Source organism: Heloderma suspectum, chromosome 4 (assembly GCF_057233095.1).
Source record: "Heloderma suspectum isolate Gila_16-S chromosome 4, 16-S_ref, whole genome shotgun sequence".
In the NCBI taxonomy this organism is placed as follows: domain Eukaryota; kingdom Metazoa; phylum Chordata; class Lepidosauria; order Squamata; family Helodermatidae; genus Heloderma; species Heloderma suspectum.
Window position 1 is genome coordinate 235337729 of NC_139461.1, and position 17032 is coordinate 235354760.

Genomic DNA, 17032 nt, shown 5'->3' on the forward strand with positions numbered 1-17032 from the left:
AGATGAACGTCTAATTGACAAATTAAAGATAAAGCTAAATTATTAAACAGGTAGAAGTGCAAAGAAGAATCAACACAGCTTCTGCATGGGGCTGTCCTGCGTTACCAACCTTTTAGAACTGAGTATGTCAACAACAAGGAATAATCTAGTCTACACATAATATATTTGGACTTCTAAAAAGCTTTAAACATATTTGCTCTCCAGTGGCTCCTGTGTAAACTTAGTCATGGGATAGGAACACAGGAGCTGCCTTATACAGAGTCAGATCATTGGTCCATGTAGCTCACTATTGTCAGTGGCTTTGTAGATGGGTTGTTCCTAGATCCACTTGGAGATGCCAGGGATTGACCCTGGGACCTTTTGCATGCAAAGCATGTGCTTTCCCACTGTGCTATGGCCGTTCTCTTCAAGATAAGAGAACAGATGGGCTTACAGGTCAGAGGTGGGTTAAAAAAGCAAGGTGGATAAAATGGTTTTCCCAGTGAAGTAGCTGGATAACATTGCCATTCTTTTTTAACTCTAGACCTTGTAATTAGGCTCTAATATTGCCTGCCTATCTTTTAGGATTGTACTTGCCTAACCTAAGCTGTACTGATGAACAAAATACAGTGATTTTTATAGGTGACGGGCAGATGAGAACACCTGAAATCCAAAACCAGTTTTCTGGAAATGTACTCTGATTTGAATGCTCACTGTTGGTCTTGGAAAATAAAACCTGTATCTTAAATCCCAGAGTCCCATCAGGCAAGTGCAGTATAGAGGCCAGATAACACATACCATGAATAGCTGGAACAATTTTTCTCCCATGGCTGTCTTTACGTGATTCTCCACCACTATGAACATCTTCACGAAATACTGTGAGGAAACATCAGTCAATCCATAGGAAAAAGAGTAATGGTCCTTGTGTGCCATCTAAGAGACAGGGCTATAAGTCTCCACAATCTAGGATTTCTTATTCAGGTTCCACTAGTACTCCCAGTTCTGCTCTTCCAGACTCTTTAAAGGGGGAGAGGGGTGGCTCCCTATACCTTTCTTAAAGCTCTACCATCATCCAACATCTTACAGTAGCTGGAGCCATCAAGTGAAAAGTTCCCTAGTGAAAATACATACAATTCTGCAGAGATGTACATTTTGGACTAAATATAGAGGCAATTCCTGCTCTCTATTACAAACTATAGCCTTATCAAGCAATGCATGTTAAATTCTGACATTACTTCACCACACTTGCCATAGCCTGACTTTGTTTTAGCTTTGCCCTTCGCCCTTTCCCTTAGTCCCAGTCCACCCACAGCTGCAGTACTTCAACTTTAATTGAAGAGCTTTCAAGAAGCAACAAGAGACACCCACACCCAGTTGCCTGCTAGTTCTAAAGCTACTTGCCTCTAGCGTGATGCTGGCCTGCCTCTGGCAGTTGGTGTGATCTTTGTTACCCATGGCACATAGGAGGCTATGCACCACTCTCGAGAAGATCAGTTCCTCAGCCACTTCTCTAGAGTCTTGGGCCAGAATTCTGCAAGGTGAATGTTTGTTAGATCAGCATACCAAGAGGGGGGGAAGAAGGGAGTTTTAGGGCAAGGATTTACAGCCCACACACACACACACACACCTACCTATGTATATATGTTGCTTTGTGCCTTTAATAGCTGCCTGACAGGGAGACAGTCAACAGGTTCAGCTACCTTAATTGCTACACTGTTGAATTTCTGCCTGCAATGCACCTGTTAAAGTCACTGTGTCAAGGAAATATGGTGGCCAGGGCCAGCCCAACAATAGAGGTAAAGTAGGCAGCCACCAAGGACAGGAAAATTGCAGGGGTGCCTACTTTGGAAAGTTAGCATATAGAGGCAAGCTCATCAGCTTTTTGCTTCCAACATTTTACTCCTCCAAGGACCTCAGAGTGGTATTTTAGGCTCAACGACTTTCTAAAGGAGGTTTGGCTAAGAGTGGCTTGTATTGCACAAGGCCAGCTAATGAATTTCATAGCTGAGTGGGTATTTGAACTTGGCTTTCTAGGATTTGAATCCATGCCTGTTGTTTCTTGAATAAGCATGCAGTTGTTAGGGCTTATGCTGCATAATTTACATTATATAGTCAACATCACAAGTAATCACCTCACACAAGAGAAACCTTCAGATATGGATCACCTGTATAATTTGGCCATCTTCTTGCGCTGCAGAACTGCTAATATAAGCTAGATGGGTATGCCCAAGTTCCCTCTTCAAGATACCAATGGAATTAAACATAATATGTACACAGCCTGGAGCTCAACTTGCTGCTTGGTATTATCACTCAGTAAGATTCATATTGCTCAGTTTGACCCTTCCAAACTGCTGCTGGTCTTGAGTTATCTATCAGTTTGTGTTCAGAGCAGTGTGATTTCTAAGTAGGTCCTCTGATAACCTTAGTTGTCACCACTAGAGATAACCCAAGCTTGTTTGCTGCTGTAGGCAAATTCAAATGTGGTCACTACTCCTTTCTTGCCATATGCTCAGCACCATAACAGCACATTATATAACTGAGAGGTGCCCAGGATTAGATATACCCAAATGACTTCTCTACATCTGTCGCTTCCCTACTTTCTCCTTTTTACAATGGGGACTGTAAGTAAATAGCCCTCTTGTGATACGCCATCAAATGGGATCACATCTAAACACGGCTGCCAAAACTGATGCTCTTCCTCCTCGGCAGCAGGTGAAGAGAGTATACAATTTGTTCCTGTCTGGTCTATGGACTGGTGACTATTTCACGCAATAAGTTAGATGTTATGTAGATTGTGTCTGCTGTTAAACTGAGCTAGCAGTGTTGCACGTAGTTTGTCTCAGTGTCTTGATAACTGGTTCCAGTAACCCATCGTTATCTCTTACCCAATTGCTTTGGCTGCAGCAGCTTGCTGAACATATGCTGGCAAGGACTCCATCAGGTGTAATGTACCTGCTTCTGAACACAGGAAACAATATAGGAATCAGGTACTGTGTCTAATGTCTGCCCCAAAGTCTTAGCTTTTACCCTAAAAACATTGGCCAGAAAGATTTGAGGCAGACTTAAGCTTCCCAAAGAGAACCCATTCCCATACAAATTCTGCACCTGTCCAACAGCAGTGTTTAGTTTCTCACTGTCTTCTAGTTGCCATTTCACAAATCAGGCAGGAACTTTGGCTCCGTGATTTATGAGCAGGGAATTTTGGTTTGGGATCTGTTTTGAAAAATATAAAGGGATGCTTCCAGCTCTCCCTACTCAAATTTTTAAAACTATGATGGAAAGGAACTTCTGCTTCCCTCTAGCAATGGATTCTTATTCTTCACATCCACTGTATGCAAAATCAGAACGTGATGGGGGTCTTCAGGGCTGAGAGTGAGGGAACAGGTTAGACTAGTGATAAAAAGGAACAGAGTATGGATTTAAGTTTGATAATGTATGTTGGGATGCTGCTGGCAGTGCTAGGGAAGTCTCCCCCTCTCCCCACTAAAAATGCAAATTCATATCCAGGAATGGGGAGGAAGATGTAGAGGTGTGAAGCCTCCACTGGAGGTCTTACCTTCCAGGATTCTAGCTTGCATTTTGGCAGTCTCCTGCCTTGATGGCTTTAACAATGCAACCAGTCCCTTAAGCAATGCTGGTCGCACGTCATAGGCCATGAGGTCCTTGATCAGTTGAATTGCTGAAAGAAAAAAGATGCCAAAATGGGTGGTTTGTTGCATAGTAATATATCCAGTGGACAGTGCAAGCATCAGTACCTCTTGGAGACTGAGGCATATAGCAGTCTCCCTCGGCTCCATTTGGTTCTGGGTCTGCTGCATGCGAGGATTCAAAGATCCTCTGAAGAACTGCAAAATGATGGAATAATCACTCTCCACTGACCCTATAGGTATGTTCAGTGTGAAGCAGACAGCAGGCAGTGTATATTTTGGACTAAGTTAACCAGTTTCTCTCCTTACACAGATGCAGACCTGTTGAAAAAGAGCCTCCAACAATAGTTTTAGATTCACAGATGTTTCTCTCCATGGAAATCTTTAGTGAAAGGTGAAAGATGTATGCAATCTGAAAAGAAACCAGAGCATGACCCATTGTCACCAGCCATTAAAGTGACAAGTCTGATATCAAGCCTTTATGTTCCATTTCCTTCACTGGGAAAGTCACCATCTACTAGTCCACAAGCAGCTTTAGAAACTAGATGTAGTCTTTTTAGAGAATGAAGATATCAATATTACCGGGAAATTGCTTCTACTGTGCTGTGCATGATTGTCGTCAACCTGTAAATTAGCTTCCCAGATCCACTCAGCTTTGCTTCCAGCCAATCACCAGTAAGCCTAGTAACTAGAGTAGCTGTTCCTTCCCCAACCTAAACCTTGTTTTGGACTACAACACCCATCAGCCTCAGCCAGCATGGGACTATGGGAGTTGTAGGCCAAAACATCTTGAGAGAACCAGGTTGGGGAAGGTTGAACCAAGTTATCTATAGATGTAAAACTGTCTTGTGCTCTACCTTACATAAATTTTGCTTTGTCATTTATACCTTAATTACCAGGATTTCTCCCCTCCTACATATGTTAGGTTCACTCATTTCTGTGTTATTTAAACACTGATTTTCAGCATTCAATACATTTGTATTCTCCCTGGACCAACAGTTTGGGAGGTGGCTTCAAAACTGGAGCAGAGGAGTCTTACCTTCATATTGTACCTCCAAATGCAGAGAGCGGAGCACACCCAGTACAGAGCCCACAATGCTTAGATGGGCTTTCCCCACAATTGTCTGTCAAAGTAAAGCAGCAAGAAGGAAGTATTATTCCCTGAACCTGATTCTGTAAATATCCTTCTTGGAGTACTCCAATGCAAAACTATCTTGAAAAATATAGGTCACAACCAAGAGATGACAAGGAGGAGATCCTGGCTATAAAATCTTCAAAGCCAGCATAGTCCAGTAGACAACAGACTACACTTTGACCTGGACAGCTGAATCCAAATCCCTTCTCAGCTGTGGGTTGCTTATGTGAATAAAGATTCCCCTCTTGGATTATGTCATATATTATGTATTTAGTGTATATACCAGCTTTCCCCAACTTGGTGCCCTTCAGGTGTGCTGAACTGCACCTGCCATCATTCCCAGCCAGCATGGGAAGGGCATGTATTTACAATTTGTGAGGGAGAGAAAAAATGTTTTGAACTAATAACAGAAAAAAGATGTGTAAGTGTGCAAAGGGAGACCAAAAGAATTGGCTGGAATACTGTACCGTATTCCTCAGTCTCAATTTTCAAACTGAAAGCAGAAACAACAAGCAATTACAGATTACTGTGAGGGCAAATAAAATAAATATTGTAAACATGAGGGAAATTAAAGGTGTATACATGAGAAGTAAATGATCCTAGGAAAGAAATCTTACACAGGCATAATAGCTATGCTCACACACAGTTCAGCGATCAGTTTCACATGCACACACACTCACTCTTGTTTTGCTTACCTGTATTGTCCTGAGTGTTTGCAGGGACAGTTGCTGGGCTTTGGGGGAAGTGCACTTCAGAAGAGCAATCAGGCCTTTGTACACCTGATTTTGGTATTTGGGATTACCGTGGCCTAAAGCATCTAGAAGAATCTGCACTTGCTCTTGGGTCTCTTCTGACATGGATGTAGCTAAAAACTCTGCAATTGATCGCACACCTGTGCAGGAAAAAAGCTTTCTGAACAACCAGGCTAGGAAAAGTCACCTAAGTAGTTTTACATTTTAACTCATTCAACATTATGGACATTATAATACAAACATTTTTGGTTGTATCCAATGTTAGCCTAACTTAAATACCATTCATTTCAATGGGAGTATTCTAAGTAGGACTAACATTGGATATAACCCTTTCTAAGTAATAAAGGACACCCATATTAAACCATGCTGGATATGCAGTGTACTGTCAGCAAGGAGCCACTCCTAACAGTGAACTCAGCAGATGAGTACAAAGAGGATTGTAGCCAAGAAAGTGGTATCAGCATGCTTGGGGAACCCCCAGATTTGCAAAAGTACAACAAATCTGGAGTGCAATTCTGCTTGGAGGGAATGGCTAAAATCCTGAACAGGAGCACTCCTTTTAGGAGGGAGGATACCCTGCAATCTTTTGTTGCACTTGTAAATTGTCTAATGGCAATCTAGAGTTTGACACTGGCACTGCTTTATCAACATTATTTTCCTGCTCACCTTCCAGGTTTGGAGCAGTTTCCTCCTTTCTGCCAGCCACAACTGCTATGAGAGCATGGGAAGTTCAAAATTCAGTTCAGCTATGGGCCAAACTACACAAGACATTAAATGCATCTTTGTGTTTAATGCACTGTTTTTTTTTAAAGATACAAAGACGCATTTAACTTCACATCTAATTTGGCCCTAAATGGAACATCACACATCTCTTGATTGCTCCTATCTGAGCCTGTGTGGAAAGATTTGCAGCAAAATGCACAGGATAGTCTCCAAATGAATCCTGTTTCTCAGATGCTTTCATATGGCCCATTTATGCCTGTAACCTTGTGTATATCAGCCATTCACAGCGCCATTTTGCGTAAGAGCAAATGTGCACATATCTGCACCTGCCTTTTTTTTTTTTTCAAAATGGCGGCCAGAGAGATCACCACACAGGGCAGCTTGGTGAATGGGGGGTGGGCGCAGGTCCGGGGGTGCTTGAACTGGGACAGGGGCTTGGAGGGCACCTGGAGAATCTGGACAGGGGAGTGGGGCGCCCATCCATCCCTATTCCTAAAGATGGTAAAGACCTAAAACTACCAGGGTCCTACTGCCCAATTGCACTGCTTAACCAAGATGCCAAACTGTTTACATCCATCCTGGCCAAGGGACTGAATCAATTCATCACACAGTACATCCATACGGCTCAAACAGGGTTCATGCCAGGCCATCAGATGATGCTATCTGACAGGTCTTAAACACTGCCCGTCATAGCAACTCTACTAAATCCCTGGTATCTGTTTATCCTTAGATGCTTTAAAACCCTTTGATTGAGTGGAATGGCCCTGTCTGCTCAAAGTTTTACAAAAAATGGACATGGGTGAATGCTTCCAGGCAGCAGTGGCCCAGCTCTACAGTGCCTCAGAGGCACTCCTCCATACAAATCAAATAGACTCTTTACCTATAGAACTGAATAGGGAGACAAAACAAGGGTGCCCATTCTCCCCTCTTCTTTTTGCCATTGCTACAGAACCCCTGGCACAAACAAGTTGTCATCACCCTAAAATTAAAGGGGTCATGATAGGGCCTACTACCCACTTGATTAATCTTTTTGCAGATGATTTCCTTCCAATCCCAAAATACCCATACCAGTACTTAAAGAAACGTTGGCCACTTTCGACTACCATACTGGTGTTAAAATAAACTATGACAAAACTTACATGACTTATTTTGCCTACAAGTACTATTTCAAAACCAAAAGAAAATATATCCCAACTAACTTTGGGACACTCCTGCCTAAAACACCTGGGCATTCAAATACCAAAAAACTTGAAACAGCTAGTTCCACGAAACTACACACCTGTTATAAAATGGATAAAGATAAATTAAAAACATGGGCTAATATGAAGCTATCCAGTCTGAGCAACATTGCCTCTACACAAATTATGATTTTGCCCAAGCTTCTTTTCCATTTTCACGTGATTCCCATTCCCCCAGCAGATGATAAACTGAAAAAAAAAATGGCAAGATCTACTAGAGTGGTTTATCAATGAGGAGGAAAAGTCTAGATTAATTAAAGCTGCACAGTACCGCAGCCAAAGGAAAGGAGGGTTTGCTATATCCAATTTATGATTGTATTTTGCCTCTTTCCAAATCAAGCAATTAACAAGCATCAAAAGAAATGCTATAGACATATCCTGGGTTTCTATGGAAACATTAAATAGTGCCCTCCCACACCAAGCATTTCCCTTTAAGAAGCTTACCAAGGCTAAAATAGAGAGGGTTGAAAACCCCTAGTACAAAGTAGCAGTCAAAATTTGGAAATCGTGGGCCAAACTTCATGTTCCCTCCCCCTCCCCCAATTTTAGACCACCCTAACTTTGTAGAACCAGACAAACCAGCACAATTCCTGGTTTGGAGGGAGAGGGGATTTCTCCATGTTAGAGACTTGTTTATAAGAGGTCAGCCCATATCCCTATCCTGGAGGCACATCTACAAAGAGGTTTCCAGGCTACAAAAACACCAAATAATCAGTTTTGCCAAAACACTAGCTAAAGAAGAAGGTATTCCTCAAGGACTAAGAATCTTTGAAAATGCATGCTTACCCCAGAGTGGTTCCACCAAAGGTCTAGTCTCCATACTATATGATTGGTTATTTGATCTCATCTATGGAAACTCTTCAAGACTAAAATTAGTATGGGAAGAAGACCTGAAGACAATTATAGTGGAACACCAATGGTCCCAACTCTGGTCTACCCACCCACCCCCTTTGCACAATTTCAGCACAAATAAGGGAAGCCACAATGAAGGTATTTCACCAGTGGCACATCCCCCCAACAAAAATACACAATTTTAACAAATCTCTTTCACCATTGTGCTGGAGAAGATTTGGTCACATTGGTTCCTTAATATATATGTGGTAATTATATCCAATAATTGTAGATGTTTAGAACCAAGTCCTTTCTACAATATGTGAAATTACTTAATACTGAATTAAAAACTGTGGAGCCCTACTCCTACTTTGAATTTTCAAAGGTGAAAATGAACACCATTTACATAAAGACTTGATTGCCATCATGTTTGCAGCTGTCCGGCTTGACACTGCATTAAATTGGAAATCATCTACTGGACTATTGATACAAAAATGGTTGAACAGAATATGAAAAATTGCTCTTTCTGAAAACCTGACCCATAGACAGAGACTTATAAAAGGATTGGAAAACCGAGACTTATTCATACAAGTGTGGTATCCATTTATTGCATATGCTAATACACATTCAGCTACCCTTGCTGTTCCACCTGCACAATTCAAATTCTGGAGGAATGCATTGTAACACTCATAATCTATACCTGTTTTGTTTTTGTATTATATTAAAAGTCAATTAAAAAATTCCCTTTGGACTAAGGGTGCTATGCCTCACAACATCTGAGAAGCTACCTTATTCAGCTGCTTATTTAATCAGGCCTTGCTTTTGACATGCAATCCTTGGACATTCAGTATCCATACTTACTTAGGAGTAAGCTCAATTGAACTCAGCTGGATTTATGTCTGTGTAAACATAGAGAACTGAGCTGTAGAGGAAATATGGATCAGATTATATAGATTGTGCCACAGACTGCAAGTCCTTAAGGGACAGAACTATTAACATTTAGGAGAAACTACTGTAAGCCTTCCTGAGCCCACGGGATAGAACAGGTGGCCCCATTCGGGCTCACATCACACACAACTAGACACCTCCACATCTGCATCAAGACATGTCCAATCAATTAAATGGGGTTCAATGAGTACTGTGATGTGGATAACACATCCAGATGCAAAATCTGCATCCTCAGTAGGCTGTGTACTCAGAAGCTTGCTTTCACATGCAGATTTCCCTATCTTACCCATTTCAGTGAGGGTAGTACAGCAATCAAGATCCACTGTCACTTTCTGGTAGCTACCAACAACTAACTAATGTAAGATAGATCAATGTTCTACTCACAGTGGGAAAATACTATATTCCCCTCTGCTGACGATATTTGGCTCTAACTCTCCATATACTTTACTAATCTTTAACAGTTGAAATACTTCATCCCACTCCACCCAACAAAGGAAATCTTTAAAAGTTAGTAATATGTGCAACAGTTTCAAAGGGGAAGTATTCTTCCGCTTGCTCTACAGGTACAAACACGATAACTGCTACATATTGTAATGACCCCCCCCCCGTACTATGGAGTCAGATTCTTGTGAGAATCAAAGACTTCGATACTCTTTTATCAATGGAAGCTGGACCAGTGAAAGGTGTCCCCTGAACAGGATACTTAGTAAGACACAAAAAGAAAGTAACTCTTTTCCATCAATGGGATTCACTGGGACTGGAAAGAATAAACTTAGCTCTGTGGGAAAACTTTGAGGTCAGAAAACTGCTTCACTTAAACATCTGGCAGTACATCTCATTTGTCACAATTTGCCTACCATAGCTTTCACAAATAAGCTCTTTGAACTTCCTGCCAGAGCTTGCTACTAACTGAAGAAGCTTTATGGACTCCCTTTTGTCCTCTTCTTTCAGTTGATTGAGTCCAAGGATTTCCAGCAGTGTGAGGATACCACCAATTTCCAAGAATTCAATAAGGTACCGCTGGCTGCAAAAATTTAGAGAACAAAGCAAAAATCTTAGCCTCTTGGGAACAATTTTTTTTGCAAGATCATATAACATTACTTCAATCCTTCCTTAACACATGTTAACCATCAATCTCTTTACACAATTGGGGCATTTGGCAGCTTCACTGCTTCATTCATGGGGGTTTGTAAATAGGAGATTGTCTCCAGGCAGTGGAGTTGGGAGATGAAAGATGCATTAGGCAAGACAGATACAGACGTACAAGCCAGACAGCAGAACTTCCTATTCTTGTGAATCCCTTTGATAATACAATTATATTATACGAAAGGTCAGCTGTTCATTCTTTTTTTTTCACTAACCTGGTGTGCTAAAAATCTCAAGATCCTGTAGAGCTCTCCTGGAAATGGCACATATTGTACTCACCCACTTGCAGCTGATAAGAAGATGCCAATGGACTTCAATTGGTACTCTAGGCATGTTCCGTACATGTACCTATTGTGAGTTTGTTAAGGCTTTTATTTTAATACATTCAGAACTCATGCTTTCGAAACTTTTAGAAGAATGGTGTTACGAAAGCAGGACTTGTCAGATATGTCTGGGTACTTTCGAAAATGGATTTGGAAAGAAAAGCCAGTGTCTTGGATTAGCAAATCTGTTACTATACCCAATACAGAATTTCCTTCAGATTACAAATGTCAAAGCTGTGCTCATTTTGTCAAACAAATATATAACCGATCCTGGTAAATTTCATTGAGAAATGCTTGCTCTCTTTTCTGGCTTTTCCTTATTCCATTTGAACACCAGTTCTCTAAGGAAGTGGATACGTCAACCTGAGCCAGGCAGTTAGGCGGGCCAGAAACAAACTGGCTCCCTGAGAGAATTCCATCTCTAGTTCTGGACCTGTCTTGCCTTGGTTGGCTAGGATGAAATTTTCCAGAATGTGGCTTCGAGTAACTTTGCCAGCACTATCCCATTCTTGTAGGAAACTTATTAATCTGCTGATGGCTGCCTGCTCCTTTATGGAAGTCATGACCGGTGATGTACTTCTGTGAGGGAAGAGAAGACGAGATGGTTTCAGAGATCCTTAGAGCTTTATTTGTGAGATCAGAGAATACACTAATCCGATCTAGTCTGGTGTACTGTAGCTCAAAAGAGGAAATTCCCTCCAGATTTCACCAAATTCAATTCAGCCAAACCGACTACATTTTTTATAACTCTCAGGGTTGCTTTTGTCGTTGTTCAGTAGTTAAGTCATGTCCGACTCTTCGTGACCCCATGGACGATAGCACGCCAGGCCTTCCTGTCCTCCGCTCTCTCCCGGAATGTGCTCAAGTTCATAACTCTCATGGAGGACTGCATAAATTATCAGGGTGCAATCCTATGCATATTTAAACAGAAAAAGTCCTACAATTCCTAGCAGCCATGCTGGGAATTATAGGACTTTTTCTGTCTATATATAATCAGAGATTTTAAAGAAACATCAAAAGAATTTAGATAATCTCGTGCACTGGAATCAATTCTCTGACAAATGCTTATTCAGTTTCCTCAGGAAAGCCTCAGACATGGGGATTCCACAATTTTGTGAGACAACTCTTTCCATCGTTCATTTATTTTTGCATTTTATAAGCTTGTTTCAGATATTCTACCCAACTCAAACCTATTTTTTCTGGTTCACCTCTCAGTATTCTCTGTCTTCATCGAGGCAGCTTTTTCGAGATTTCAAAACCACAGGCATGTTCCCATTAATCTCCTTTAAAAATAACACCCATACATTTTTATTAAAGAATTTTTATAACAAGTCCAAGCATACAGACATCTTAAATATCAAAATGATATCAGAAATAAAGACATGTTTGATCCAAATAATATATAAAACCAAACTACAAACAGAAATACAATCAAAGCCACGTCAGAGAGAGAAGGATTAGAACTCTAGACTAAAGCACATCAATCTTATAGAAGCACAGATTGCCATTTTTGTAAATGGTTGTAGGAAAAGCCTGAAACAAAAACAAACACCCTGCCAAGATATTAATAGGAAATACAGGAGGGCTAGTAATTATTTTTCTGTGACCAGTACTTAAGTTACTTCTCTTTCATGTGGTTAATTCCCCAAATCTGCTACTGGTCTCCCAACCCTGTGGAGCAGATTTGGGGGATGTGCGGGGGTACAGTAGGAGGGGAAATCTGATCCACCAGTGGTGTCTGTTCTGCTGGCGGAAGGACACTATTAGATAAAACTCACAGAAATCGGAGGGAATAATTAATAGTATTCCAACAACCAAGGCAAGGTGATAAATGAATAGCCACATTTTCAAGGAATAGTCAAGTAAGAAAAGGTTAATAAAGCTTGCATTTGTAAAAAATGTGTACAGGAAGATCAACACTGTTTATATACAATTTATTGTTGTTGTTATTTGTTTTATTTCTATACTGCCTGTGAAGGTTTGAGGCCTGGAGAGGCAAAGGGAAAAAAGGTCAGGCTCAGAGGCCTGGAGTTTCCTGTTGGAAGGCAGTAACCCTGTGAGGAGTTGTTTCATTTCTCCGGTTAAGTGTCAGTTTCATTTCTCCACTTCAGTTTCATTTCTTTGAAGCAGTACTATCAGTTTTGAGGGAGGAGGGTACATAAAGAGAGCGAGAGACTCAGTAAGAGCAGAAGCAGCCAGAGCCTGAAGTGAGAGCAGAGCCTGAAGAGAGAGCAGGAAGAAGCAGCCTGGAAAAGTCTAAGTACAGCTAGGATAAAGGAACTTGCATTTTGCAACGTTTATTTTCTCTTAAAGCCATTTGTATCACTCAGCTCTATTGTGTAAATACCTTCAGTTGTGATTTGCTTGCTTTAATTTACCAGTAAACTGTTGTGGTTAAACCTTGTGTCTGAAGTGCTAATCACTCCATGTCTACAGTCTAAACCCCATGTTATTGGAAAGAGGAAGGCAAAAGGAGGAAGGTGGGGCTCTTAAGGAGGCAAGAGATCCTTAAGGGGTTGCTCAGGGGGTCCAGGTCATAAGGGGAATCCTGACACTGCCTAATAGCCAGAGCTCTCCAGGCAGTTCACAAAAATGACAAAACATAACATACAACATTTTAAAACAATTTAAACAGCTAAAACTGTTACAATGAGATACCGATAAAACAACTGTCTTTAAAATCCCATCATATGCTGTCAAATGCTTGGGAGTAGGGGACTGTCTTAACCTAGTACCAAAAAGATGACAATGTTGGTACTGGGAAGACCTCAATGGAGAGATCATTCCACAGTCAGGATGCTACCACCAAGAACGACCTCTCCCTTATTGCCACCATCTGAGCCTCCCTCAAAGGAGGGCTTCAGATGCTGACCTTAGCGTACGGTTAGTTTTATACTGGGAGAGGTGCTCCACCAGGTATTGCAATCCCAAGACATGTAAGGCTTTCAAAAACAGCACCTTGAATCAGTCTTGGAAATGTACAGTCAGCCAGTGCAAGCAGGCCATAATTGGTGTAATATATTCAAACTCTCTGGTCCCTGTTATCAATCCAGCTGCTGCATTTTGCACAAGCTGCAGCTTTTGAACAGTCCTCAAAGGCAGCCCCATAAACAGTGCATTGCATAATCTAACTTGGAGGTTACCAGAGCATAGACTACTGAAGTCATGTTATCCCAGTCCAGATAGGGGCATAGCTGGGTCACCAGCCAAATCTGGTAAAAAGCATTCCGTGCCACTGAGGCCACCTGTGCCTCAAGTGACAAAGACGGCTCCAGGAGAACCCCCATGCTACAAACCTGCTCTTTCAGGGGGAGTGCAAGCCCATCCATAACAGATTGAGTACCCTCCATCTGGTCAGAAGAACCACCCACCAACAGCATCTCAGTCTTGTCTGGATTGAGTTTATTAACCCTCATCTAGTCCATTGTTGCAGTGAGACACTGATTTAGCACATACGCAGTCTAACCTGAAGAGATGAAAATGAGAAACAGAGGTGCATCTCATCAGCATACTGATGGCAACACACTCCAAAACTCAAGGACCACCTTCTGGAGCCAGCCGTCCAAGTAGAAGTGAAACCACTGCAATGCAGAACCCCCACTCCCAACTCAGACAATTGTTCCAGAAGGATACCATGGTCGATGATATCAAAAGCCACTGAGAGATCATGGAGAATTAAAAGGGTCACACTCCCTCTGTCTCTCCCCTGAAACAGGGGGCAACCAAGGCTGTTTCCATTCCAAAACCTGGCCTGAACCCCAACTGAAATGGATCCAGGTAACTGGTCTCATATAATAGTGCCTGGAGCTGGTTGGCAACTACCTGCTCAAGGACTTTGCCCAGGAAAGGAACATTTGCCACTGCCCTAAAGCTACTGAGATCTTCTGGGTCCAGGGAAGATTTCTACAGGAGTGGTCTCAGCACTGCCTCCTTCATGTGGCCCGGTACAGCTCCCTCTCACAAGGAGGCATTGATCACCTGCCTGACCCAGCCAGCTGTTCCCTCTCTGCCCATTTTTATAACCCAAAAGGGGCAAGAATCCAATATGGAAGTGGTTGCATGAGCCTGTATAAGAACTTTGTCAATGTTCTCGAGCTGTACCAACTGAAACGTATCCGAGAAAACTACAAGGCTGTGTTCTGGATACTTCACCTGATTCATCTGCTGTAACACCGGAGTCTAAGTCTGGGTAGGTGCAAGAGATTTTATTTTGGAAGTGCCTTCCAAAATATCACAGTAGGCTTCTTATGGATCCATAGCATCCTTAGGGCAAGCATGTAATAAGCTTCAGACAACCCTGAAAAGCTCCGCTGGGCAGCACATAGAGGATTCAGCAGAGGCAGATAGATATTGTTTCATTGATGCCCTCACTGCCCTTGAATATACCCGATCATAGGCACAAACCAATGTTCAGTTGCATCCATCAGGAATTTTCCTCCATCTTCACTCAACTTATCTCCTATTTTCTTTTATTGCTCTCAGCTCCTGGGTATACAATGGAGCCAGATGAGCTCTACTGAGGAGAGGGTGCTCAGGAACAATTGTGTCAACTACCCAGGTAATTTCTGCATTCCACAGATTGACCAGGGTTTCAACAGGAAAGCCAGCCATATCAACGGAAACTCCAGGGTCATCTGTATTCATTAGCCTGGGGGGTGGGGGAGACCATCTTAATAGGTCCCCCACGTTGCAGAGGGGAAAAGCTGCTGTAAGTCTAAACCTCAGCCTTCTAGCCAGAGACAGCTTCAAATTTTTCCAGTTCAGAAATCACTGATGGAAAAGCAGTAGCAGAATTAGTTACATAAAATACTACATCATTAGAGACTGAATTTTGCTTTTTACCATGCCTTAGATGTGAGGGTTATTTCTCAAAGCTATCTCAAGAAATTTTTGCATATATAGTGAAAAGTAAAGGGGGCACCCCAGATAGGTACAGCGCTGCAGGGAAAATACCAGGGACGTATGATTATGAATAAAAATAGAAGCTTTAGGGGCAGCATATCCCAGTTTAATTGCTCTAAGCATATTGAGTTGGATCCTGGATCTGCCTTCCGTGGATGGAAGGGCTCCACTCATAGAAGTTGCATCTACTCAGTTTTGAAGGATCCCTTTCTCCCCACACCACAGTAGGGTCCCCCAAATCTCGGTGCAGAATTTTTGGGGGGCTGCCGTGGGGAGGATGGAGTGGGGAAATCTGCTTCAACCAGCCCAGTTGCACATTCCTAAATCTTGATTCAATCCATTAAGCCCAAGGTTGTCTCATCATTACCAATGGTACCTGGAGCAGTGCCTTGTCTGATTCTCTTAAGGCATACATAGGCTGGTATGGAGAGGCACTCCTTCAGATATTTGGATCCCAAATTGTTTATAGCTTTAAAGGTAAGCATTAGCCTCTTAAACTGGGCTCAGAAGCTGATAGGAAGCAGTGAAGCTCTTTTAGAATTGGTGTAATATGACTTCACCTGATTGTACCAGTTACAATCCTGGGCACTGCATTCTGCACTAGCTGAAGTTTCGGAGTCATCTTCAAGGGCAGCTCCATGTAAATTACAGTTATTACAGTTATTCACTAGGGAAGTTATCAGACCATGAACCACTGTGACCAGAGTATCTGCATCCAGGAACGGTTGTAGATGGTGAACCAGACAGAGCTGATAAAAGGCACTCCTAACCATGGAAGCCAGCAGGACCTCAAGTAACAAGATTGGATCAAGGAGTACCACAGGTTATGCACCTTTTCTTTCAGGCATGGCTTGCTTAAGACATTTTGCTGCCTGAGGCAGAGCAGCAAATGCCCACCCACAAGTCAAAGTGCATAGTACCAAGACTGGCCGAGTTATTTTGAGACCCAAGACAGAAAATCCTACAAGTGCTTTTCCTTGGTATTAATCCAAAACCAGCCATCTCACTCTGCCTAATGGTAAGGTGAGCCCTGATATTCTTCACCTTATCTTTGAGAGTCTGAGCTTTAATTTAATTTCTTATATTAGAGCTTTAATTTAATTTCTCATCATAGAAAATCTTATTTATTCAATACTTCTTGATCTTCTTATAAAATGCTAACAATTTCAAAGTGTTGGGCAATTTTTTCTTCAGTCCCCTCAAAGCGTCATAGGTATCTTTCAATTTACTTTCTAAATTCTTGTTTGGTCAACTTTATTGCAGATTGTTTGTTCAAAACTTGTCAGCTGAGTTTCTAAAACATGCTTACTAAGCTTCCAGTATTGCTGCAATATTCTCTTTTATGCCCTTTGGATTTCCCCCTACTTTTTTTGATATTCATGATTTACTGGCAAAAATTTAAATGGTT

At 41.8% G+C, this 17032-nt stretch overlaps 1 protein-coding gene and 1 non-coding gene across 3 annotated transcripts in view; both read right to left on the bottom strand.

The window, feature by feature from the left end:
- Positions 1-17032, bottom strand: part of ARMH1 (armadillo like helical domain containing 1) — a 42412-nt gene that overhangs the window by 6078 nt on the left and 19302 nt on the right. For both annotated transcript variants that reach the window (XM_084852728.1, XM_084852727.1), the window contains exons 2-10: positions 11080-11301; positions 10679-10747; positions 10111-10277; positions 5457-5653; positions 4666-4750; positions 3536-3658; positions 2865-2937; positions 1381-1510; positions 778-855 (exon numbers count right to left, since the gene is read on the bottom strand). In XM_084852728.1, coding sequence (XP_084708854.1) covers positions 778-855; positions 1381-1510; positions 2865-2937; positions 3536-3658; positions 4666-4750; positions 5457-5653; positions 10111-10277; positions 10679-10747; positions 11080-11285 — 1128 coding nt within the window. In that variant the 5' untranslated portion in view covers positions 11286-11301. The remainder of the gene's footprint in view (positions 1-777; positions 856-1380; positions 1511-2864; positions 2938-3535; positions 3659-4665; positions 4751-5456; positions 5654-10110; positions 10278-10678; positions 10748-11079; positions 11302-17032) is intronic.
- LOC146348270 (U5 spliceosomal RNA) lies at positions 3944-4058 on the bottom strand. The gene has a single exon (XR_014790883.1). It is a non-coding gene; the product is annotated as a U5 spliceosomal RNA (small nuclear RNA).